This window comes from Epinephelus moara, chromosome 23 (genome assembly GCF_006386435.1).
Source record: "Epinephelus moara isolate mb chromosome 23, YSFRI_EMoa_1.0, whole genome shotgun sequence".
NCBI lineage: Eukaryota > Metazoa > Chordata > Actinopteri > Perciformes > Serranidae > Epinephelus > Epinephelus moara.
Window position 1 is genome coordinate 13445285 of NC_065528.1, and position 24568 is coordinate 13469852.

Below are 24568 nucleotides of genomic sequence, written 5' to 3' on the forward strand. Positions count from 1 at the left end.
CTCTCTAAAGCAAGGCCCTTGCTATATATATATATATATATATAAAAGCATAATTATAAGGCTACGAAAACCAAATGAATTTTATTTTATAGCGATCATACACTTGTATAAACATATTAATGGGTAGAATATTCAGATTCAGATTCAGATTGACAATAAACAATGCCAAATATTACACACTGGCCCTTTAATACATCCATGGTTTGTGCTGGCCAAATTCAAGCCTCTCTCTTCCGGGCAAAGCCATCCACAGCAGCAGGGAGCAAGGCATGGGGACTGTGGGGTGGCTAGCTCTCTACTTGTCTCATATTTGGTCTGATAAACAGACAGAGAGGATGGCGAGAGGGACAGGATTAATGAGCTACGTGTTACTCCACAATTAAATATGCCCCTCGTTGTCTAATGGGAGGGGCTTAGGACAGAGAGGGGAGAGGCCGGAGCCTTGGGAGAAGGGTGTATTTTCAAATACTACCTTTTTTTTTTTTTTTTTGTCTTTTTCAGATTTCTGCCTACCCCAACTCTAATTGGTCGCCGGTTTGTGTATCAAGTCTCCTAAAATTGACACTTTGTTTCTATGACCACACATGTTGTGCCAATCATCATATAACGATTCAGCACTATAAGTCCCCTGATGTGAGGACGCAATTGAAATACAGATGAGCACAGCATAGCACAGCATGCCTCACTGTGCCACAGCTAAAGCTCCATGCCAGCAGACAAACAGCAGATCACAGAGGAGATACGAGGGGAAATGCAGAGAATAGAAGGCGGATATAAAGACAAGACAGGGGAAGATACAACATAATGCTGAAAGGGCCAAAAGTGAAAGCTGAAAGTAAAGCAAACTGCTGCTCACTGTGAGACGTACTGCCAACCTAGAACATAACATTCACGCAGAATACGACAATGAGATTTCAGTTTCAGAAGAAGGAATCTTAATTTATAGTTTCTAGGGTCGTTCAATTTCAGCTTTCTGTTTTGATCCAGTCTGATGAGACTCTTTTCGTTATATAGGAGGTATCAGCTTGAGTCTGTGTTCAGTGTGTGTGTGTGTGTGTGTGTGTGTGTGTGTCTGTATTAGTAATAGCTCACCTCGCCAGTCTGTGCCCTGTGTTTGTGTGTGTGTGGTGTTACACTCCTGCAGGCATTTCATCACAGCTGACTGACAGTATGTTTCCATCTTCCAAGCTTTGTCCCTGGGTGCTCCACCAAGCCAGTCTATCTGCAGTCTATCCACCAAGCCCCTCAACGCACACACACAGACACACACACACAAAATGACAATGCAGGGGCTGTGTGTGTGTATGTACGAGTATAAGTGGTACCTGCCGCACCTTGACTTTCTCAAAGAGACATCCAGCAGAGCCCATTCTCTTTCTCTTTCTGTTCTGACGCATTGTTCCCACAGTGTTTCTATATAGTGATATAGGTTCTCTAATACCCTACTTGTGGTACATTAGCAGTATTAAGTTGTCTGTCACAGTCAGCCTCCCGTCAGGCTCTCACATTAAAGCCAGTTGGCCTCATTTGCATTAAAAGAAGCGAGGCATTTTACGTCAGCATATGTAAAATGGATCATACATAAAGACCAGCACAGACACATTATCCAAATAACACAGAAAAGGATATGTGTATAAGCACATGTGTGTATAATCAGTGAGCTTTATCCAATTTAAGACGCAGTGTATCGGCAAGCTTTATCCAATTTAAGACTTTTAAAACATTTTATTGCCAGTTAAAGAGAAATATTACACACATTTCTACTGGTTTACTAATTCCGATGTGGAAAAAAATATGGCTGTAAAATAAAGAATGTAGAACTGAACTCTTAGCAATGATCAGTGATTGAAAAACACATTAAAACGTGAAAGAGAACCGGCTCCAAACTGTCTGGTCCATGGGAATCATATGTCTCTGAGCTTATCAAGTCCTCTTATCGATGCCAACATGTCTTTTGGACAGTTGCTGATGGACAACAACGACTTCAAACCCACCAGTCAATAAAGGAACAAACAGTCTTAAGTGTGGCATCATTTCCTGAAGAAATATGACAACAGTGTTGCTTGTAATTTCTGTGAAATTATAATTTCAAGTAAGGATGAAAACACCAGTAAAATGCTGAAACATGGACTTAAATTCCAGGAATGCCATGATTTTGACACCCTGTGCAGGAGTGCCACTGCTTCCCAACCGAGCAACATGTCCGTTACTGAGGGTAAATATCATATACTCTGCTATAATACCATAACCACAGTGCAGGCAGGCTTGGCAGGTTTTTGGGGTTATTTTTTGACCTAAGAAAACCTTAACGAATACAAATGCTGTACAAATATTCTCTCACTTCATCTACACAGTGTTTAGACTCAGCAATAACAAAACAGCTGAGTTGATGCTGAAAACCTGCAAACTGAAAAGGAATCAATAAGAGAACTGATAAATTGGACTGATGATATGTATTTTTAAAGGCTTCAGGGAGATGCCTGAAACCCAATTGGACCCCAACCCCTTTCACTACTCTCCTCACAAGATGTTTGATCCTTCTAAAATTGGAAGCAAAGCACTCCACCATCCTTTTCTCATTGAGTCAGAGATGTTATGTATTTCTTAATTAGAAAAAAATCAATACACACTCAAAGGGTCCTCTTAAATATTTAAGAAGATATGGAGTCTCTTTTTGGACTTCTTTGATTCGCTACTGGAACCCCTCAATAAAGAATAAGGTGGTACCTATAAATGTTGCATAACAGCAGAGAGCAACCCCGCTGTTGTCTTTTCTCTTGCCTTTCCATTTCCCCTCTCCTTCTACATTAGTTTTAGTACTTAATATAATTATTTAGTGAGGTTCTGTTCGCTTCCTTCCTTCCTTTACCTGAATGTATCTTGTAACCTGTAATCCTATGGATGGGTAGGTAGGGTGGTAGGGATGGAATCAGGGATTCTGACTTCAAGGTATAAATAAATATGATGAACAGCATGAAGTCAAATCTACATGTTTTGTATCTTTTTTGTGGGATAAAGCCTTTGAAAATGAATAAAACATAGAATCAGACAGATGAGCAGAATCGATAATAACACTGGTATCAGTAAAATCTTATCAATTCCCATCACTACACACAGGCATCGACTAATTCATGCCCACACAGAGTTTACACAAATTGTCCTAAATTTCAAGAAAGGGATGCCAGTTGTAGTGAGGGCTTGTCCAATGAATATTCACTTAGCCATTTTCATTGTTTGTTCCCCCACAAAAAAAACAAGTAGAAACAAAACATGCATTTTAATTTAAATTGTATTTTTTGTCTGATTAAACAAAGATGCAGTCTATGCCTCCCTCTGCCAGGACTGTCGTTACCCAGTTTATTGTAATGCCGGAGCCAGTGGTGCAGCACTAGACCACACCTGCTTCTTTTATTTGTGCATAAATGTAAATAAACGACTGAATAACTGTGTGTTAAAATTACACATAAAAGTGAATAAATTACTGTGATATTGACAACAATGTTTTAGTGTGTAATTCTGAACATCCATCAAATTCTCCAGTCCTAGTGTTCGGTAAAACATCCCCTGGTGTGTAGTAAAAAAGCAGCTGGGAAAGAAAAGTGATATCCAGCATCTGTGTATAGTGAGGGAATCACAGTTGTTCATTGTTGGTGAAAATATAACAACTGTAGTGACTAAAATGAGTGTATAATAAGATGCATGCTTTTTTTTCCCCCAAGAAATTTGACAGTCTGGGCAAAGTGTAGGCTACTTACATTGTCCACCATGCTTTTTTAAATGAAGGAGGGAATAATCACAATGTGTTTAGCCAAAAAAATACATGAACATAATCTGAAAACAGGCTTTTTGTTACTCTCTCCATTTCCTCCCCTTGGTTTAACAGCATTTTTCTCAGTTTGTAAAGTATGTTTTATGACTACAGGACTGAGACAAACTCTTGAAAATATTGTAAAATGCCAAAGAAGAAAAATGGGTGGCATAATGCTCTTACTTTCTAAAAGCTGCGTGTATAATTTACAAATGTGCCTTAAGCAGACCAAGCAAGTGACAAAGAGCATATTTTAAATGGAAGTACACTTTTGTCTGTATTTGTGACAGCTTAACGAAGCTTCTGGTATGTGTCTGGGGATCTGAGGAGACTTTAAGAAAGGCTGGCTTAAACACACACACAAATACACACAGCATCTTCCACAGCACTATCAGGACCTCCATCATACAGGCTTACTGCTCTTTCTTCTCCTCATCCCCTCCATCTTTCCAAATAACCACAAGGACTCTCCAAACCTTTCTGACTCTACAGTGACTCTACAGTGTTGTCAGTTGAGCTGTGTAAATGTTTAAGGCTTCTCTTCTTTAGTAATTCACATTGCTATTTGGAGACAAGCCTCTGCTTCTGTTGCAATAAAATGCATTTCAATTTTAAAAGATAATTAACCTCAAACAATTTAGGTTTGTTGTCATGCTTCTTTCCTACAGGGATGACGGCATATGTCTACAAAATCGTCAAAAGCCGTTTAAGAACTGAGAAAACTTCTGTCAAGGCTAAAAAAAAGGCTCTTAACTTTTCTTTTTTCTTCAAATATCAAAACAATACAGTGTGATGTTTCTAGTTGTGGTGCTGACCAAATATTCACCCTCCTTTCAGCTCTATTTTGGTCTCCACCAACTCTGTCAACAAGGGCAAGTTCTGGCTTTTTAGCTACTCGATGTTCCACTATGCCCTTTTGGAACTTCAGCTGAGGTGGTACAAAAAAGGGACCAGGTACTAGCCACAACTTTTCAGAAAGGAAAACCAAACAGAACGGTTTCAAGCCATTTGAGTCGAGTCAGCCAAGCTGGGGCGGTACTATGCAGTGGAAATGACTTGGTGCCTCTCTGTCGGCTCCGCCAAAGTTGCGCTAAATTTATGCTCTTGTGTCTATTTTACAAGTACTGGTGGTGCTTTTTGTGGTTGGTATTGGATGGTGGTATTGTGTGGCTGTGGGTCCCTCAACGAGGTAAGGAACTCAACTCACCCGTCTGAAAACCTACCTCTCTTGCAACTCTGATAGCTGGCCAGGTTGAGGTTTTCAAATTTAAATGTGAGTAAACATTGAGGAAAAGATGGGCGCCAGCTACAATCATGACCACATAGACAAGCAACAGCCAGTTTTGTGTCTACTTCTGCATCCACAGCTATATCAGAGGCACCATGGTAAGCACTGAGAAACCAAACACCAGCTGTGATACTGATCATGTTGATCTTTCTGCTAAACTAGCAACCTGCTAGCCGTTGTATAGGCGCTGGATAATAAACTGGACATCCTTTGTGCCCACATCAGTTTCCATCGAGATATCAGGAACTGTAACATCCTTTGTTTGACTGAAACTTGGCTAAATCCTGGAATACCGAACAGCATTCAACCAGGTGACTCTTTTTCTATATGCTGATCTGACAATGCAGGGGACTCTGGCAAGAACGGGGGTAGGTGTGCGCTTTATGATGAATAAGGACCAGTGTGACAGTGGGAATGTGAGGTTCCTGTTCCCCTGCACCAAAAGGGAAATAAAAACTCTGGATCACAGCAAGCCGTGCGCCATTCAGAGGCACCTACAAAGCGGAGTAGCTGCCTGTCTTTGGTAAGAGCGACCATACGGCCATGTTGTTAAGGTCAAGATCTGTAAGCAAACTACAACACATGTCCCTAGTGATGTGAGAGATGGAGCCAATCAGAGTCTGGAGCAAGTTCAAGGACACCACTGTCAATTTCAGCGATGACATCTATGGATCTCTGCTAAAACAACAGAGGCAACTGCACCCAAAACTACAGTGAAATCATTCCACAACCAGAAACCATGGATTACCAGAACCATCCGCGGTGCCAAAAACACACTGTAGCTTACAAGTGAGGACTGCGGTCTGGACACATGGACAATAAAGCAGCAGCCTACAATGGGAAAAGAGGCAATAAAGGACTAAACTACAAAGCACATTTCGCAGGAGTTGTACCTTGTATGATTCTATGTGACTAATAAGTCAATGATTGATTGACTGATCCTTGTGTCAAACTCTTGGTTGGGCATTCAGAAAGACAGATACATTCTACAAGAAGCACTGCTTTCACCCAGTGTTCAACAACACTCAGTACAGAGCTAATTGCTGAATCCTTCAAGAAATCCTTGCAGCAGAGAAGCTGTTGCTAGCCACTTTCTGCCTGCTATGACAAGTACAGCTTCACAGCGGAGGATGGTGATAGGGTACACCAGGCCATTCATCTCTTAGTTGATAGGAGGAAGGACTGCCTGGCTTGGCCGCTTCCTGACAGCATGGGGGCACTTTCTAAGTCTGTCATTTTCCCCCTTTTGAAAATCTTGTTTTCCTGCTCTGTTGTTTGTCCCTCTCTGTCATCCCTCATGCCCTCACTCCTTCTTACTCTTAAGCCTGCCAGGAGACACTCTAGCTGCTATTATACTCTACTTCTTTGTCTCCATTCTGAGTGGTTCTCTTTCACTCATAGTTGTCAAACCTTCACCTCTCCCAATTTTGTTTCAAACACACTACCTCATCTCTTTCCCACCCATTTCTCTTAACCTGCTCCCTTGTTTTCATCTTTCCTCAGAGTGGATCCATACTTAGACACTGGCATGCAGATTACATTATGGATCTGCTTGCAGATCAATGGCTGCTCCACATTAAAGGAGGACTGGCCCTGCTCCTTGGCCCGTCATGCCCCATCCTGGCCTTAATTAGATGACTTTTATTGTCGGCTAAAGGGAGAGGCACCACTCTATGGAAGATAGGGAGAAGACAAAAGCAAAGTAATGCCTCACAGGTGGAGAACAAGAACGACAGACTCTCCAAATCAATTTCTGCTTTGACACGCAGGAGGCCTGCTAGATTGCTTAACAGTCCAGGTGGATACACAACAACTTTAGAGGTATTTTTCCCTCCGCGGCATCAGAAGAGTTTATCAATAATCTACCAATTGGAACTTTTCAATTTGGATTAACAGTCAGGTGTTAATGAAAGTTGGTGACAGGGGGAAAAGGGGGAGTGCTGCGAGGATGGAGTGGTTAAGAGGTCGGGCCATCGCTCCACATTGCATCATCAAAAGGTAAATGGAGTGTATGGCAGCTGAACAAGCACTGCAGTGCCAGACCAAGGCTGTTTTGTGACTCAAAAAAAAGAAGCCAGAAAAACAGAGCCAGAGAGTTAAGAAGTAAAAACAAAGGGTGCATTCACACTGCAAGCTTTAGTGCTCAATACAATTTTTTTGCTTAGTCCTAATGTTTTTTGTTTGGCTGTTCACATTATTTTTTAAATGTTGCCAATATCAGATTCCAGAGCAAACTAGTCATGGTCCCGAACTGTCTCACATGTGCAAAAAAAACAATAACAAAGACAGCAGACTGTCACACGGAAGTGAAGTCAACGTATATGGTTGATATAAGTTGATTTGTCAGCAGATGATAACAAGGATGAGGACAACGACAGCCAAATGTTTAATTATGGCTTTTTGTAGAGTGATGGCTGCTGCCTCTATACAGAGGTATGTGTGGATCTGGGGTCAGAGCCAGGAGTGGTGGGATCATGACGTAAATGGCTTCACTGAAACAGGTTTCATCCAATTTTCAGGTTGTCAAGGGCTCGTTTAACTACATCTGTCAGCGCCGATTCTCCATCAGACTCTTGAGGCAAGACACACAGTGACATAAAAAGACACATAAATGCTCATATGACTGTTAAGATAGAGACTGCATTGCAAAACTAGAATTACCACCTCACGCTTGTATGACTCCGCGAACCAATGAAGTTGCACACAAAACAGTTTACATCCATGTCTGTGAAAACATGGATGCTTCACACACACAACAATTCAGTATGTGACCAAATGTCTCCCCTTCTGTTCCTGAGATATGACACTGAGTAATGGCCAGAAAACTGTTTTTGCAGAACGTTATGATGTCACAGTGAAGTTGACAGGTGGACAATTGTGCCAAATTTGAAGAAATCCCTCAAGATGTTCTTGAGATGTTACGTTCACAAGAATGGGAGGATGGACGAATGGCTATTGCTGGCACAGAGGCATAAAAACCGACCTTTATCTGATTTGGGACCACATATAAAGTGGGTAAAATCAGAATTGAGAAATTGGAAAGATCAGATTTCCAGTGATTTGTGCTGTTGGCACAGTTACGAAAAAAACACATCTGAGTCGAATATGAGCCAAAAATTTAGATATGAACCACTTTAGCCTGCAGTCTATACGTAGCCAGAGAGACACTAACAAAGTGACAGATGTGAATATTGGAACAAACAACCAAATTAACATATGCAGGGGCAGCAGAGTGTTGGTGTGATCGACTCTATCGCTATCTGATTTTGAGGGGAAGCATATACAGCAGGGCTATTTAACTATAATGTTCAGGGGGCCATATTTTCAGAAAGCTAAGGGTTCTGGGGCCGAACATTTTCCTGAGGTATTCTCATTGCACATTTATAATTGCAACAACACACAACCACATTTTCGAACTTTTATGTTGCTTCATTGCAATTTACATTTACTATTTACAATTTTATAACCTCGATTTACAACCTCTTTTCTCTGTGTAAACAGCCTGTAGTTCAGTCAAAAATGCAGATTTTTTTTGTCACGGCTGCTGGTCTTTGCCAGGTCCTTCATGGCTTCCCAGTTGCGCTGAGGAGCAAAGACTTTATGTTTTATACTAGATCTGGTTTGTGCAAACAGTTTCAATATTTGGCAAAATTTCAAATGAACGGAGAATAAAGGGTTTTTGATAAAATATCACTATTTTAAGCTTAAATTTGGTTCCTTTTTCTGACAGAAGTGTTCATCACACATTATAAATTCAAGAACATTCGGGTGAAAAAAAATCTGATGACAATTTCTCTTTTTACAGCTCCTGGCCAGAATAAATGGTGTAAATTTTCAACTTTTTTTATAGAGAAAACATGCCTTACAAACCTGCAGGCAGGTTATGGGGTTCAGAATTAATTCAGCCAAGAGCACAGGAGAGGTCTGCTGGTTTGAAGGATTTATAATGTTTATTATTCACATTCTTTCTTCTTCTCTCTTTTAAATTTTATTCATTTGTAAACAGTCCAGATCAGCGGGCCGGAGTTGACCCACGGGTCACCACTTGAATAGGATGCTATACAGACTATCAAGCAAAAAGACTTTGAGAATCAGTCAGTGAAAACTCTCTGAAGGAAACTAGACAGAGGCATAGAAAGAAGAAATGGAATTTTGACTGAAACCAACACAACAAAAGAACAGACAGAAAAGACTTGTTTGAGGGTAAATTAAGCAGCTGCAAACAGGTCAAAGTCTTAATCAGATTCCCAGTCAATGAACTGGCTCGCATCCTCAGATACTGGCTGTCACTCAAATTCACAAGGCTGCTCAGACACAAACACGAGCCGATCAACATTTTGGGGAAAGAAAACTTGGTGTGCATAAGTGTGAATAACAAGTACACTTAAGCTCCAGGCTTGCCTGCTTTGTAACTCCATTTAGCTCTGCAGGACATAAGCCTATATTAACCTTTTTTGCCGCAAGCTGATCTAAGCCACTTTCTCACCTACTGTGCTCCTCGTTTAGTTTTACAGCTTTGGGGGCTACTGATTAGGTCACTGTACCATAATATGAACCATCAAGGCCCACTTCCAACAACAGCGGATGTTGTGTCCATTAAACGGACATCTGCAGAGAGGACTTTGAGCAGGACATAAACGTACAGGCCCTTCCAGCCACAACAGGATAATGCAGATATATAAACACAAACATATGTACCTCTGCTATCACTGCTAAACTCCTGCTTTCATCTGTTTTGTTTTCATGTGCAGCAGGCGGTGGAAGAGCTATAAAAACACACTGAACGCTACCTGCTCAGCATTAAACTGTAGACAGACAAAGTTAACAAGCTGGTGAACATCATTTGAGCAGCTAAAGAGCTGGACAATTCCCTCAGGAGTTGGCGGAGACCAAACAAGAGCTAAACAGATAGTCAATATTGGACTTGAATTCGCCAGGTGGCCGCACATACGTCTCCAAATGAATGCTGATGTTGCTCTCTGTTTGCTCAATGTGTAAATAAGCAACTGTATGCCGACAAGTTCGCAATATCAGCTTGAGCGATTGATATGGAAATGAAACATCAGTGATGTGTTTACAGCTTGTTTGTATCTTATTTATGCTGCCCCAAAGTGGCCAAAAAATCTGTTACTATTTATTAGCCTCAATGAGAAGATTTGTGATATTATTTGTAGAACTTGTTAAGCTATGGTTAGCGTTTAATGGCATTAAGATATATTTGAGCATTCTTCATGACAAATATTCCTCCTATTCCAAATAAAGACTAGAAGTAGAAGATTAGCCACACACAAAAAAAAATCCCTGAATTATGAATTATTAAATAAATTTTCACTTGAAATTTCACTTGAAAGTCTATGCGTCTCGGGGCCTGGGGCTATGTTTCTGAAAAGGGCAGTGTTTTCACCAAATACGCTCACGTCTCTTGGGTTTGACAGATCAGTCTTTGACCTCATTCAGAGAAGAAAAAAGAAAAGTAAGACAGATGAAAAGTTCAGGTGTCTGACCTACAAACACATTCAAATGTTACTATTTTAATACCTGTTTGTGTAAAAAGTATTCAGGCAACGTGTCTACATCGCCCGTGGGGTTCGTAATCACTCTTAAAGAAATGAATTCTGACTTGAGAGAATTAACTTTCTGCTTTCACTTCATCTTTATGAGCTCACTTACAAAGGAGAGAGGGAAGGAGAGAGGAAGAGGGAGGGCATTGTGGTAGAAGAAAAGAAAAATAGATGGCAGGAGAAGAAGAGAGACAGCCAGGGAGAGCAAGAGAGCACGGCAGCATGAGAGAGTATATCTCACACTTCCTACCCCTCCACAAAGGAACAGAATTAGGCCTACCTCATGAAAGAGCCAAACCTCTCTCTGCACTGGCTCTCTCCCTGCGTCGGAAAACAAGAACACCTAACAACAACAACACGGCGCATCAACCCATCATGTAAGATGCCAGCCAGCCACGTTTGAAGGTTTGTTGGCTGTGTATGTTATTCGAGGCTCATCAGCGCATGGAGATGCAGGGGAACAAAGCGCAGGGTGATGCCTTGAAGATCTGACAAGAGTCTGACTCGCCCACAGAGAAAGGCAAAGAGAGAGCAGAAACAAATGCGGAGAGGTAGGGATAAAGAAAGCAGAAGATGAGTGATAGAAAAGGCAGAGGAAACAAGACGCAGGAGAACATGATGATAAAGGAAGAGAGTAGGAAAAGTGAAGGACAAGAGGCTAAATGAAGAGAAAATAAGTCACTGCGGTTCTTTCAATCCACCTATCGCAGTCTAATACAACAGCCCTGCAATAAATCCTATCTTAATGAAGGCTGTGATGTTCATTTTGTGCTGAAACAGTTTTTTTTAAAGGTGTTGATTCAACTTCACGGTCATTTTGCAAGCTGTACTGTAGTTTGCGGTGCTGTTGCATTGTGTTGCGTTATACTAAAGGAAGTGAACCAAAGTAAAAGAGCAATAAAAGCCGAGAAAGCGCTTTAAGACAAACACTCATTAGCCTGGAGTAAAGTGCTGTGTGCCAAATGCAGTACAGAGAAGTGCAGGAGTCAGACAGTCCAGCTACTTTGCGTGCTTTCCCCCCACTTAACTTGTGGATCCTAATTGTATATCTGTGACCACAGTTGGTCTGGAGTGTGCAAGGTAGTCCACAGAGCATTGCGGTTTCCATTTAGCAGCTCTATTTATAATGGCTTCAAGGAGAGCTGGATGGGCCAAAACACAGCAGACAGAAGGCAACAAACACGGTGTGTAAGTGGGATGTATAGAGGAGCCCACATCACAGAGGAAGCATGCACACATCCAGGAGAGCTGTAATGGCTCTAACCACTTCAAAACTTGTCACGACAGCATGGGGTCAATTCCCTTTGCTTACTGTTTATACACTTTTTCTTAGATTATCACCAAAACTCATAGAAGAAGGAGTGTGCTGCAAAAACTGCTTCTTAAAAACCACTGATTATTTTCTGTGTGCTGGAAAAACCCCACAAGAACAATTCCCAGGAGGTGATTGAAAACACTATTAGGCCATATTCTATGGGGAAAAAACTTTGGCAATAAAGGAAATATCACTGGGGGTCTCTCGTGAACTAGAGGTGGGCTATATATTGTTTATACTTGATGTTTTGTAGCTTGTTTCATGTGAGATGTATAAAACGACAATATAGTGAACATCATGTATGAATTGTCACGTCACACCTAACATACTCCCCCGTCCATCCAGACCACCCTCTCGTGGGTGATAGTATGTGAGCAGGTGAGACCTCCGTTTTTGTATGTGCAGGGCTACCACCACTATTAAGTCAAATTTTGCAACCATGGAGCACCAGTGCGACTTGCAAATACTGTTAATATATTAACAGGAGAGCTGTTGGGTTGTTTCCCGCTCATAGTGAATGAATCCTCATGTTTAATGGTTTCATTTCAATGCTTTAACTCTTCCCTACCTGCTTACACCTAACAGCTACCTGTTGATTGGATGCTTCACTGCAAATACCCACTTGCGGCCTTAGACGAGCCGAGTGCTTCAGAATAAAAGCACCAGTGGTTCCACTTTATTTCATTATAACAACACGTGTAGACTGGTAGAAAAAGGTTTCCACACACTTACATCTGTGCAGTGTTATTGTTATTGTTGAGCTGTTGAGCTATAAGACCTTCATGAGGCCTTCAGGTCTAACAGACCAAAAGCTCAACAATAAAGTGAGTAAACTAAGTGTGTGGAAATCTTTTTCTACCAGTCTGGACTTGTTGATATTGCCAACACCTTGCCAAGGCCAAGCTGAAGGTGGTGGAGCGGTGGTTGTTCTGCATCATTGATAAATCCATATTATTTATAGACCACATAACCATAACAACCACCATAGTCGTTTTATCTTTAGGTTAGGTTCCCTTCAGTATTCATTGTTGGGCAATGTTTTACTGGGAGACAAATTGTCCACAGAGGTCTTTTCCTCCTCCAAACAAACCTGATAACTAATACAGATAAAAACTGCTAAATAAAAAATGTCCACGTCAAAAGTCAGCCAAAGTGTTGCTAGCGTTAATTTAATATGCCTCTCTGACAACTTAAGATCCAGGGGCTGTATTCACAACCTCTCTGAGAATACTCTCAGAGAGCACCAAACTTTGCCGAAAGGTTTTTAGTAAGGAGTCCTAGCTTAGGAGTAATTTAGGAAAGTTCTCAGAGCAACTCTGAGAGAGGAGGGGACAAAAACTTTTACCTCAGTGAGGAGGTGTGGTCGACCCTGTTGCTAGATATGATGCATTCTTTTAATAGATGTGATTGGTTGTCACAGACATGCCCCTTTTGTGAGCCTGCAAGGTGTGGACACCCAGTGGAAATGAAATGAACTGCTGATTGTGAAAGTGTTGTCATTGTTAGTGTGATCACTCTGCAGATGGAAGGTTGAGACAGACCTAGTCTGAGTGGGCGGAAGTTCGCTGCAGAGATCAGCCTCTCATTGGGCGGAATGAGCCACCCGCTGAAGTCCCGCACTACCACCTCTGGTTGTGTAGCAGTTTTCAACCGTTTTCATCACGTCCTTTACTAACTTTTGCGGTGTTTGATCTTGCGGGGATGTAGCCATTTTTCTGCCATGGTTCGCGTCCTGTAGGCGATATTTTTGTGGGCGTGTTACACCAAAACCTGTTTCCCCCGGCAATATTTTTGCAAGCGCACCGTTGCTGTGGCACCGCCCAGAACGATTGTGATTGGTTGAAAGAAATACAAGCAGCCGGAGCGCTTTTTTCTCCAATCTTAAAGTGAGACTCAGCCCAGCCAGACCTTTCTTTTCTTGAGAAAGGTCTGGTGAGCGAGACTAAGACAGACCAGTCATCACTGCTGCACTGTTGCATTTTTCCAGGGTTTTTTTTTTGAGTTGTGATTATTTTATTACTGGCATTATAACATTATAGCGTTAGGTGGGAAATATGTGCGTATCCCTAATGAGATCAACTACAAAAGTTTCCGCCATTTAGCTTTTTGAAGGTCTAAGATGCTTTGTGAATAACTTTTATCTTTACACAAGGACCTAGTCTTAACTTTAAGGGGAAATTCCAGGAAAACATCACAATTCTAAGAATTTTCTTCAAGAATTTCATCACCGGGAGCAGCTCTTAGTACTAGGAAGCTTTGAGAATATGGCCCCAGTTGTCCAATGTCTCAAACTTTTAACCGATTAAAGGACATACTGTAGTTAAAAATGACCAAGACCAAAAAGTGACAGTGATGTGACTTGAAACAGGAAGAAAGTAGCTGGCAAACAATGTTTTTAATGTCCAGCCATCCAGCTGACAATTCACGCTTATGAAAAAAACTGATACAAATACAGAGGAAATTGGTTTTAAAAAGCAAGAGTTATATATTGTATGTGCCAGGTTCAGATCCAGCCACTTGCCTTCATTAAATTCATCATTAAATTCATCACCTTTCTTTGCCATCTATCTAAAAAGAAAGCGTAAAAGAAGAAATGGTTCATACCAAGGTAAAAACTATTGAATTTAAATCATATTAAATTCAACCATAACAGGCTGATTTTTCCGCAGTCTGTGTGCTTTGTATCTAACAGAGTATGTTTCTACTGTCAAAAGAATGAAGCATGAGATTAAAATAGATGTGGCACAACATAAATGTGCACAGCAGGAGAGCTCTGGAAAGAAGAGGGTGGTGTGAACAGAAACACGCCTACAGGTCATGCTCTCTGGCAGATACATGCACGTCTTAACCAGAACACTTTGATAGAGAGAACTCACAAGCACATGTAAACACAACTGAGACTCGAGTGTCTAAATGAAAGAAGAGCAGATGGATGAAAGAAGAGAGGGGAGGAAGGAGGGCACAGAGCTGTAGGAGGAGTTCATCGGCCAAAAAGTTGTGAAAAGAGAGACTGTCTCGAGGGTCTCGGGGCTGATTCCCTGCGACCTGTAGTGATGAACCGCCGACTGAACCCTGAGTCTTACCGGCTACAAAAAGGTGCCACTGTGCACCGTGGAGAGCAGCACTGGCAGTAGACAGGCAGCAAAAAGAGATGACTGATCCTCACATCAAATAGCATATCACACAAAAGATTAGGGAGTTTTTTTAAGGGAAGAGGAGAAGGAGAAAGAGAAAGAGAGGGAGCGATGGCACTTACCAATGTACTCAAAGACGTAGACGACAAAGAATGGCGTGACCAGGTCATTGATGCCTTGCACGTAGCCGCTGGCTGGATGGCGGATGGCCCAGATAAAAAGGATCCGCTCAAAAATCTTACACACAAACATACACACAAAGACACAGTGTCAAAACAGTGGACAAGATGCATTTACATTCAACAAGGTAGTCAATTTACAATGATATGAAACAGAAAAGCAATAAACCCCTGTGTCTGACGAGCTAAAACCATCAAATATTAAGTAAATAACACTTTAACTTTAATGAACCCTCCATCAATTTGTCAAAATGTCACTTAATGAACTGAACAATTACTTGATTGTTCATTTTCCTCACAAATGATACTTTCATAATGAAGTATGACACCTTAAATAGTTATACTCTGACAGCAGATTATGCCTGCCAAACAGTAGGCGAGTTAGAGTGACAAGTTTTAATCACACAAGTGTAGATTTTAAAAAGTGAGTGAGGTGTGTAAAGGCAGGAGCAGAAATCAGAACAATCTGAGGCATGCCAAGCTGGTGAGCAGGAAAGCAGCTGAATGGGCACAACCTTGCTGGCTACGGGAGGCTGGCAGGAACACTACAGATGATAAGTTGATACTAATTTGGTTTTAACTGTGACTTTACGAGAGCCATCATCACAAATTAGCCGATCACAGAGTTCAGGGGGAAAGTTCATCTTTGTTGGTGGATGTGTTACAGGACCAACATTAAAGATGCGCTGTGGAGTTTTGGACAACTGGTGTCTTAGAAGTGGATCCCTGTTTTGTTTAGCTATTCCGCTGACTGACAGCTGATGGCGGCAAAGTAGCGCAGTGGTGCTCTAAAAAGATGAGACTGCAAGCTAGGAAATACTGCTACATTCCATTTACCTTGGAAATTGAAGCTGGAAATGACATCACTCGAGTTGACCGTGTTCCAGTCCAACAAGGTAGAAAACCAAGATTTTGTTAGCAATACCAGTTGGTAACAATGCATTTTGCTGTATTTTGTGCGAACAAACACTGTAGCTAGCATGTCCATCGATAGAAGTTGGGAAGGAATGAGTGTAAAACTGTTTTACGAGACGCAAATAAGACAGAAGTGCTAATAAAAAGTATATAACAACAGCCGTCACTGCTGTTGATGCGCGGAGCAGCCATCTTGGATTTTGAATTTTGGGGTTGGGGACATTCCAGTTAAAAGTCACGACTAGGAACTCCGAATTGACCCTTCCCCAAGCCCCGCCCCTTTGCGATAGTCCGACAAGCGGAGCTGAATATCAGCAAAGTTTCCCTGCTTCCCATCACTGCTCCCTGTCAAGCAGGGTCGATTTTTATTAAGAGTTATAATCATTAAAAAGCAAAAGCAGCATGTGTATACATTCAGTAGGCTATATCTTCAGTAGCTAACTAGCTAACCCTACACTTTTCAGGGTCTGATTTTGGTTTTGGAACAGGGAAGAAACGTATATCTTTTTCCAACCTCTCCAGGTAACGAGTATGATTAATACATGACGTGCCCCAGGCACAACATTTAGCTCCAAATCCACAAAACCAGCCTGAAAATGAAGGAAATCTGAAACGACTGCATTAGAGTCAGGACTCTGGTCTGAGGCAGCCAAAAGCTACACTATGATTGGTCAGCCTGCGTCCAGGGGCGGGACTTAGCAGAGGGTCAATTCCGACTTCCCAGTGCAAATGGAACGGGCCGTATGGATCAAACAATGCAGGATTCAACTTTGTTCTAATTTTAGCCGACTCTGCAAATGTTTCATGAGGAAGAAAATAAATTTAAAATGTTTGTTAGAGTTAAAGGATACACACAAAGTGTTACCGTGAGAAACACTGAATGTGCGCATAATTCCACAGGGCACCTTTAATAGCATGTGTATAATTACAGCTCGGGACCTTCAGACTTGTTAATGCTGACTTTCAATTAGCAAATATTTTAAAATGATATTACTTGAGTTACATATCACATAATTGCAGGGAAGATTTTAGATTAAACCCTTGGGTAATATTGTGATATTAAAATTCAGTTTGTTTGTTTCCATGTATTGTTTGTTGTTTCCATTAAAACCCCTTTGGAAATAAGTGTTCGTGTCATTGTACTTTTAAATTCCTAATAAAGACATAATCAAGTTGAATGTTTAATGTGTTTATAAATGGATATTATGATATGAGATTATATCTTCTTAGTCTTAATGTTCTGATATTTAATTTTCTCCATATTGTCCAACCCAAGTGTGACGCATGTGTAATTTTGTGTGTGTATGCAATTCACTGTTTAATCCACCACAATATTCCCCCTTGTAGTTAAATGACATGAAACAGGTGAGCGCAGACCAAATTTGAGACCATTTCTTTGCCTCTCTCTTTCAGCATCACATTCTTCACTTTCTCAGCTGCATTTTTTGTGTGTAAAAAGAAGAAAAAAAAAAAACACTTTTAACTTTGTTCTCTGCTTTGGTGTTGGTCTCCTCCCTCCTCTCTTCTTTTTCCCCTCACTTTGTCTCCTTCTCTTGCTCTTCCCCTCTGACTCTGTCTCCTCCTCCTCCTCCCTCTCTGTCCCTCAATTCTCAATATATTTTTTTTTGCAAGGCAAACACTTCCATCTTCGTTATGGGTGGCTGTTTAATGCTGTCAGCCGCACTGAATTAGAGGAGGCTTGATGTTCGGCTTGTTTTTCTAGTGCTCAAATGGATTTCCCCCCAAAAAATACACACACACACACTCTCCCACACCTTGCTGTACCACACCCATCAAGCACTTTCTTAGTTTTGGGGGATATGTCATGTTTCTGTCACTTCCTAAATAACCTCATAGCTCATTGTTTTATGGAGAAAAAACATGGCCATGGCGATGTCATTTTTTCCGAAGGTGTGCGTTCTCATTTTTATTTAAAGTAATTCAATCAATGTTAAGATAGAGGGACTGGTAAGATGCAACTCTCTGGCGCCCAAATCCCCTTTACCTGCCTCCACACCTCACACCTCCTCGTTCCTTATCAAAGCCCCATCTATCAAACAGGGAGAGGTGCTGCTGCTTGCAGGGGGAATGTGTAATGGGACTTTCTTTTTGTGCAACCTCAAAAGCTGACATGCATATTTCACATTGGCACCTACACACCAAACCACTCCGAGTGAACCCCTGCACATACACACCACCCCACCCGCACCCAGTTTACTATGGGCAAATAATGTTTGCATGTGAGAGACTGAAAACAAAGACGCAGCAGAAATACATGCTTCAAACGAGTAAACAAACAACACTTTATACAGGTTTAAACAGAGTTCACTCAGTCCTCACCAGACAGCAAAGTACATTCCTGCAAATTATGTTAATCTCACTTTAGTTTCATATTCCTCTCATAACGCAGTGCATCTCTAGGACAGGAAATCTGCCTCCCTGTGTCTCCTGTGTCATAACGCTATGGCTTCATCAAATTAGTTCCAGGCCCCAAGGAGCCTGATAAGGGTAATCTCAAGAGGTAGAGAGGAAATTGACACAACAAAATGGTGCCGAATCAAAGAACTCTTCACTGACATCTGACACATAAAGCGAACAAAGTTAAGTATGGGTTAAAAGATGATCCGACTGTCAAAAAATGAAGGACTCAACTATCTGATGGATTCATTATCAAACCATTAAGGGTGGTACGATACCAAAACTTCACTATATATATATAATCACAATAACAAGTTCAAGATATGATGCAAATATTCCACATTCTCTCCTTTGGGCTCAGCCTGTCTCTGTGAGTCTCCCTTCTTGACCAAGCAGCAGCCTCTGGGGCTGAAAAATGAAGCCAACAAGAAAGTTCCAAAAACTGCAGTTCCTCTAATGGCCACTTGAGGCTGGCTCCAGAAGCGAGTCAATCCCCATAGACCCCATGTTATAATGCCCACCTTCACAGCCAAAGTAAACATATTTACAGCCTTGGTCTCTATTGCTAATTTCTCCCTCCATGGCAACTGTAGGGGGTGAATTTTTATGTGTCTCACTTGTTTACATTTTATTTAGGCTTAAAGTTATGCATAATTCATGGTGGGCTGCTTTCAGGCTGACAGGCTGTCTGCTGATAGTGTCCTCAGCTTCTATTTCAGATCCACAGAGCCAGCTTCTAACCCAAAAATGAATACTTCTGGCTCCAAAAAACAAGATGGCAAGTGCCAAAATGGCACCCTCGAGAATCCACAAACCAATAGGTGACATCACAGTAGCTACGTCCATTATTTGCACGGTCTATGTTCCTGACTAGTATCATAGCGCCCTCTGCTGTTCAAACAAAAGCAATACAAACAGGGCTTGACGTTAAGCTTTTTAAATAAAACCGACAGGGAGTCAGACAATTACTATAATTTGTTAATGTAACAAACAACAGCCCACGTTGAAACTGTGTTAGCTTCTGGGAACAAAAAAGGTGCGCATCTCACATGGAACATTCCAGAGGAAGAACTTCTATAGTGTCAAGACTTTTCTCATTAGTCCTGTTTAAGCCTTGGTGGTGAGACAGACATCACAGTTATTTTTCACTGGCCCAATCAGACAACTACATGAGGGATTACACTTCCCCAAACACAGAATTAACTAGCCCAGGGAAAGCATTAACCTCGAGCTTTGATAACTTTCAACAAGATGAGAAAGCAGAATGCAGCTATATTGACAAAATAACCATGTCATATCGTGGTAGATTCTGTCAAAGTTGCATAACAGTATTGACATGTTTTTTTTATTGCAATATCACCAAATTTGATACATTGTTATGTCGCTAACAACCACATCAAACTGCTACCGATGCAGTCATCCATTAGCAGATATGCATTGAAAACACATCAGTGAAATGCTTCAAAAGAAAAAGATTTCTTAATACGGCAGACGCTGATAAATCCTAGTCTTTCAGCCTCTAATCACAATTTGGAGACAGAATGTTTTCTTTTCACATTGGGAACTTGTAATTGCTGATTATCAATATCTCGTGAAGACTGCATTGTTCTCCAGAACAAGAAAAACTCAAACACTTAGATACCACTTAGGAAATCACTGCAGAATTGCTTCAATATCCCTCTCTCCCCGAAATGGAACAGACTGTTGACTGCTTTCCATCTTGACTAAATCTCTCCAAGCCCCACAGGGGGGTATGGGGGGGGCGCTGAGACAAACAAGTGAATGAAATGAAGCAGAGGTGATTTTCAGGTGGCGCCGCAGCAAGCATAACCATATAAAAAAAGGGGGCCTTTGGAGTCAGTTGCATACCAAAATATATGAGGTGCATGCCGCTTGAATATATTGGTGGCTTTTTGTTTTGCACTCAAAGAGGGGAGAGTTGGTGTGTGGGGATGAGAGAGGAAGATATGTGGTGGGAGAGGGGGAAAAGGAGGTCAGGGGAGAAATACAGAGGAAATGTACAGTAGTAATACACACTATACATCTCCCTTGTCTGATCATTTCTCCCTCCTTACCCTCCTGGTTACAGGCTTGAGTTGTATTCCTGTACGACACTGGGGTAATGGAAGGTGGCCTGTGTTTGTTTATACAAATTAATGTGCTTGTACACAAGTCTGTGCACTGACACAAAAATATATCTCCTCCACATGCATACATTATTGTGCATTCTTTTAGGTGTGTATACAGCCTGTGTGTGCCTGCTCACATCTATGCGTAGGTGTATACACAGAGCAGCCCAGAGCCACCTCATTAGCCTGCACCTCATTATGGGATTTTTCTATCTCGCTTCTCAGACCAGTGGTTCTATGTATGACAGGACCTCCCAGAAGCACTGTAATAATAAGATAAACTTAACCTCGTATAAATGACGGGAATCAAGTTAGTTTCCGTGTTAAGTTGCGTTGGGAAGCTGCGCTGATAGTCCCTCAGGCCGGCCGAGCCAACTTCTTACACCATGTAAGAAACTAAAGTGACTTGCGCCACATTTGCATTTTAAGTATTTAAGTAACACTGTTACCCAAAGCAGCTTACACTGATTTAATAGTTAAGGATTCCAGCAATGTGTGCCTCCTCGTATGTTTTCCTAATGCGCCCAAACTACAGCTGATAGTTATTGTTTTATCAGGCATAATGCTTAAGAGGGGTTTAAGATAATTGGTTCTTATATCCCCTAAAACACCCAAGAAATGCTTTGTTCAGTAGCACCGACAAAGCAGAACAAAGACATACCAGAGTGTTATCCATGCAGTGTTTGTGTGTATCTGATCGCATGCATTAATGCTGGTTTTATATAATTCTGCTGCATGTAATCTTGTGATTATGTGTGTGTGCACCCATGCCAGACCATGCAGTGTCCTGAAGCGTGGGTTTTCCCGTTTCAAACTCCAAGGCAGACACATTTATGTTAATTCTGAATTTTGCGCACTTAACTGTTTTGAATCACTTTATGCAATTTAATCCATAATGGTGTCTCATTCATTTATAACTGTCACTCATCACTCTTGCCCCCTAATATCAGTGCTACTGATGATGTTACCTCCCGTATCTGCCCAAAAGCAGACGGGAAAACCCGGCTAGGTGAGGTGCTGTGTGTGCAGCAGGGGTTGAGGGGTTGGGGGCTCACCTCTTGGACAGAAGCTTGTTGAAAGAGAGGAATAAGAGGATTAGTTCTCGGTATGTCAATGTGAATCTGCAGAGAGAGAAAGAGAGAAAAAAAAAAGACAAACACTGAAGCAACGGGCAGGTTAGCACAGATTTGGGGCATCACAGAGAGTGACAGAGACAGAGAGCAACAGTTAGTGGATTGGTATCCTTGATTGAAGGCAGACAGGGGTTTCGGTGGTCTGAAATGGATAGCAGTGGTGGTCTTAAATGCAAGTGTGTATATGATGAGATGTCTCTGTGGTACTGTGTGCTTGGAAGTACATTTGTGTGTGTTTTTAGTGTGTGTTGGACCACGTTTACACCATTTCAGAGCGTCTGCCCCGCAGACGAACGACACGACAGGCAGACAGATTCATCAGAAGGGAGCCAGACGGATGCAGGACAGCGGCTGGAGCCAAGCCAGCTGAAACAGTCCAGACCGGACGGGCGGGCCGTTTGTGAGAGTGTGTGGCTTGTTGCTGACAGGACTGGGGATTGAGCTGTATTCACAGTCCTGTCTGCTCTGTCCGCCTTACCTCTGTCACCTTTGGCTGCAGCACCAAAGACTCAGGACTCATCCTAGGAATGTCTATGTGGATCTGACAGCAACATGGGAGACAAAGTTGTTAGACATACACACACACACACTGCTCATGAGTACCAATGTAGAAGTCCCCCTCCTGCACTTGTCAACCTGGGTCATATTCAAGTGGTTGTGGCCATTCAGACTGAAGTCAGTCAGCTACAATACAAAATAAGAGGGCTATTTTCTGTGTTTACCTTTGGACAGACTTGCCCTGGAATTACACTTTCCTGGACTGGCTTTCCACTCACTGGGATAACTCTGTAAGCACTCGGAAAAATAAATTGCCGATATATCCGTCCAATTGCCAGTCGTCTTTTTTGCGGGGAATTTAATGATAATTTAATGGCCTGCCTCTGAAGACAAGTGAGAGCTGCATCCAGCAGAGAGATGGACAGGTGGAAAATAGTGTGTAGATCAAACATATTTTCACATCTAAGGGGGGATTTATACTTGTGCGGTGGTGTGTCTGTGTCACTCTGTAGTTACACCTCCAAAACACCAGTCAGTGGTGCAGGTTTCTGTGAAGCGCTGTAAAGTTTAGTACATTCAAAACACACTTTAAACATGGCTTAATAGAGACAATTTCAAGCACAAGTACAGAAATCGGCATCATTATAACTCGCAGCATTCACAGACAAAACATTTGTCTTTTGCTGGACACATTTTCTCCACAAATACTACATGCTAATGTTATTAGCACAAGCCTATGGCATTTTACATTGTATAAATTAGGCTAGCGGCTAGCAGACTTTTCCTCTACTCATATGAAGCCAGGGACAACAGCAACGTTTCACAAAGGTAACGTTACAAAATTTGGCTCCCTTACAGCTCACAAGGTTCAGTGATAAAACAACTGTCTTATACTAACTCTGTGAATTAAGGTTTATTTTGACCAAACCAGAGTTGGTGTTTTTTAGAACAGTGGAAAGATAAACCAAGAAGGTTCTGATGTTTTCATTTTGTTTGTCTAGAGTTTTAAAATAAACTGACAAGGCAATAAAGCCACACTTAGTTTGTTTAAGGAGAGAAACTTGAATTCAGAAGGTAAACGATTGTATTTTTTTGTTTAATAAGACAAATATGTGCAGTAATAATTTTTTTTGACATTTTGTGAGTTAATTCTGTATTTTTGTTCATCTATTAGACTTCAAAAGCTAAGTCAGGGGTGTGTGCACACACTTGCCAGAATATATCGGCAGTTGTTGTTGGACTGATGGTGGCCAGTTGGAAAATTCAACATTTCACCACATCACAATCAACAACCCTCCATGCAACTATCAGCAGCACTTAGCCCAGTGTTGAAATTTGCTGGCCTTTATGTTTCCAGCTACCCATTTTCAGACTTTAGGTAGCTACTGCCAGGTCTCAAGATCACACAAGCTGACAGAAATAACTCTGCAAAGTACAAAAAGGTGGGGCTACAAAGTAAATGAGTAACTCTTTAAAAGAGTCAAACAAAGCAAGACTTAAACATGAGCAATTTTAGGCTTATATTCGACAGGTGACAAAGCAAAGGATTTAGCACAAGAACGTGATAAGCCCATAATATAACAAGGCTCTGCTACTCAGCATGTTGTAATTCAAGTGGACTAAGACAACACTAGATTTCTGCACCTCCTCTTGGCTCATAACAGGAGATTCAGGCCAATCACAGATCATTTCAGAGAGAGGGCGTTTCTATTGGCTGTATTACAAGCCATGTTCAAGTACACGTCCCTTCAGATGGTGAAAGAATGGTTTAATGACAGAGAATCCTGCACAGAAAGTTGCTAGTAGCTAGAGCTTGGAATCACAGTGTGTCATGTCAAAGGGCTTTATAGGCCCGCCGCCCACAGGTTTGCAAATGAAACAGGATGGTAATTCTCACAGAACTGCTGCTGTATAACGGCATCAGGATCACAGTTATGATTGGGATGACTGACATGACTGACTACTGCTCGTACAGGTTACTGTATGAACTGTGTGTGTATGTCTGTGCTCGTCTAAGTGGGAGGGGCTTAGGACAGAGAGCTGAGAGCTGCAGGTAGAGGCTGTATTTCAAATTCTGGCTTTTAGTTTTGCCTTTCCCAGAAAACTGCCTACCGCAGCGATACCAGTGCAACTAAATCAGTTGTTTCAAACACACAACTTCAGTGTAAATCTTCTGATAGCCTAAAAAAA

The 24568-nt window shown here is 41.5% G+C and overlaps 1 protein-coding gene across 2 annotated transcripts in view; it reads right to left on the reverse strand.

Annotated features, from left to right (window-relative positions):
- tbc1d22a (TBC1 domain family, member 22a) overlaps window positions 1–24568 on the reverse strand; it is a 205482-nt gene that overhangs the window by 124354 nt on the left and 56560 nt on the right. Inside the window, exons 8-9 of one of the 2 annotated variants that reach the window (XM_050036699.1) lie at window positions 21803–21868; window positions 15229–15343 (exon numbers count right to left, since the gene is read on the reverse strand). In XM_050036699.1, coding sequence (XP_049892656.1) covers window positions 15229–15343; window positions 21803–21868 — 181 coding nt within the window. Of the gene's footprint in view, window positions 1–15228; window positions 15344–21802; window positions 21869–22358; window positions 22422–24568 lie in introns of both variants that reach the window. The other variant, XM_050036700.1, reaches the window with a different exon arrangement.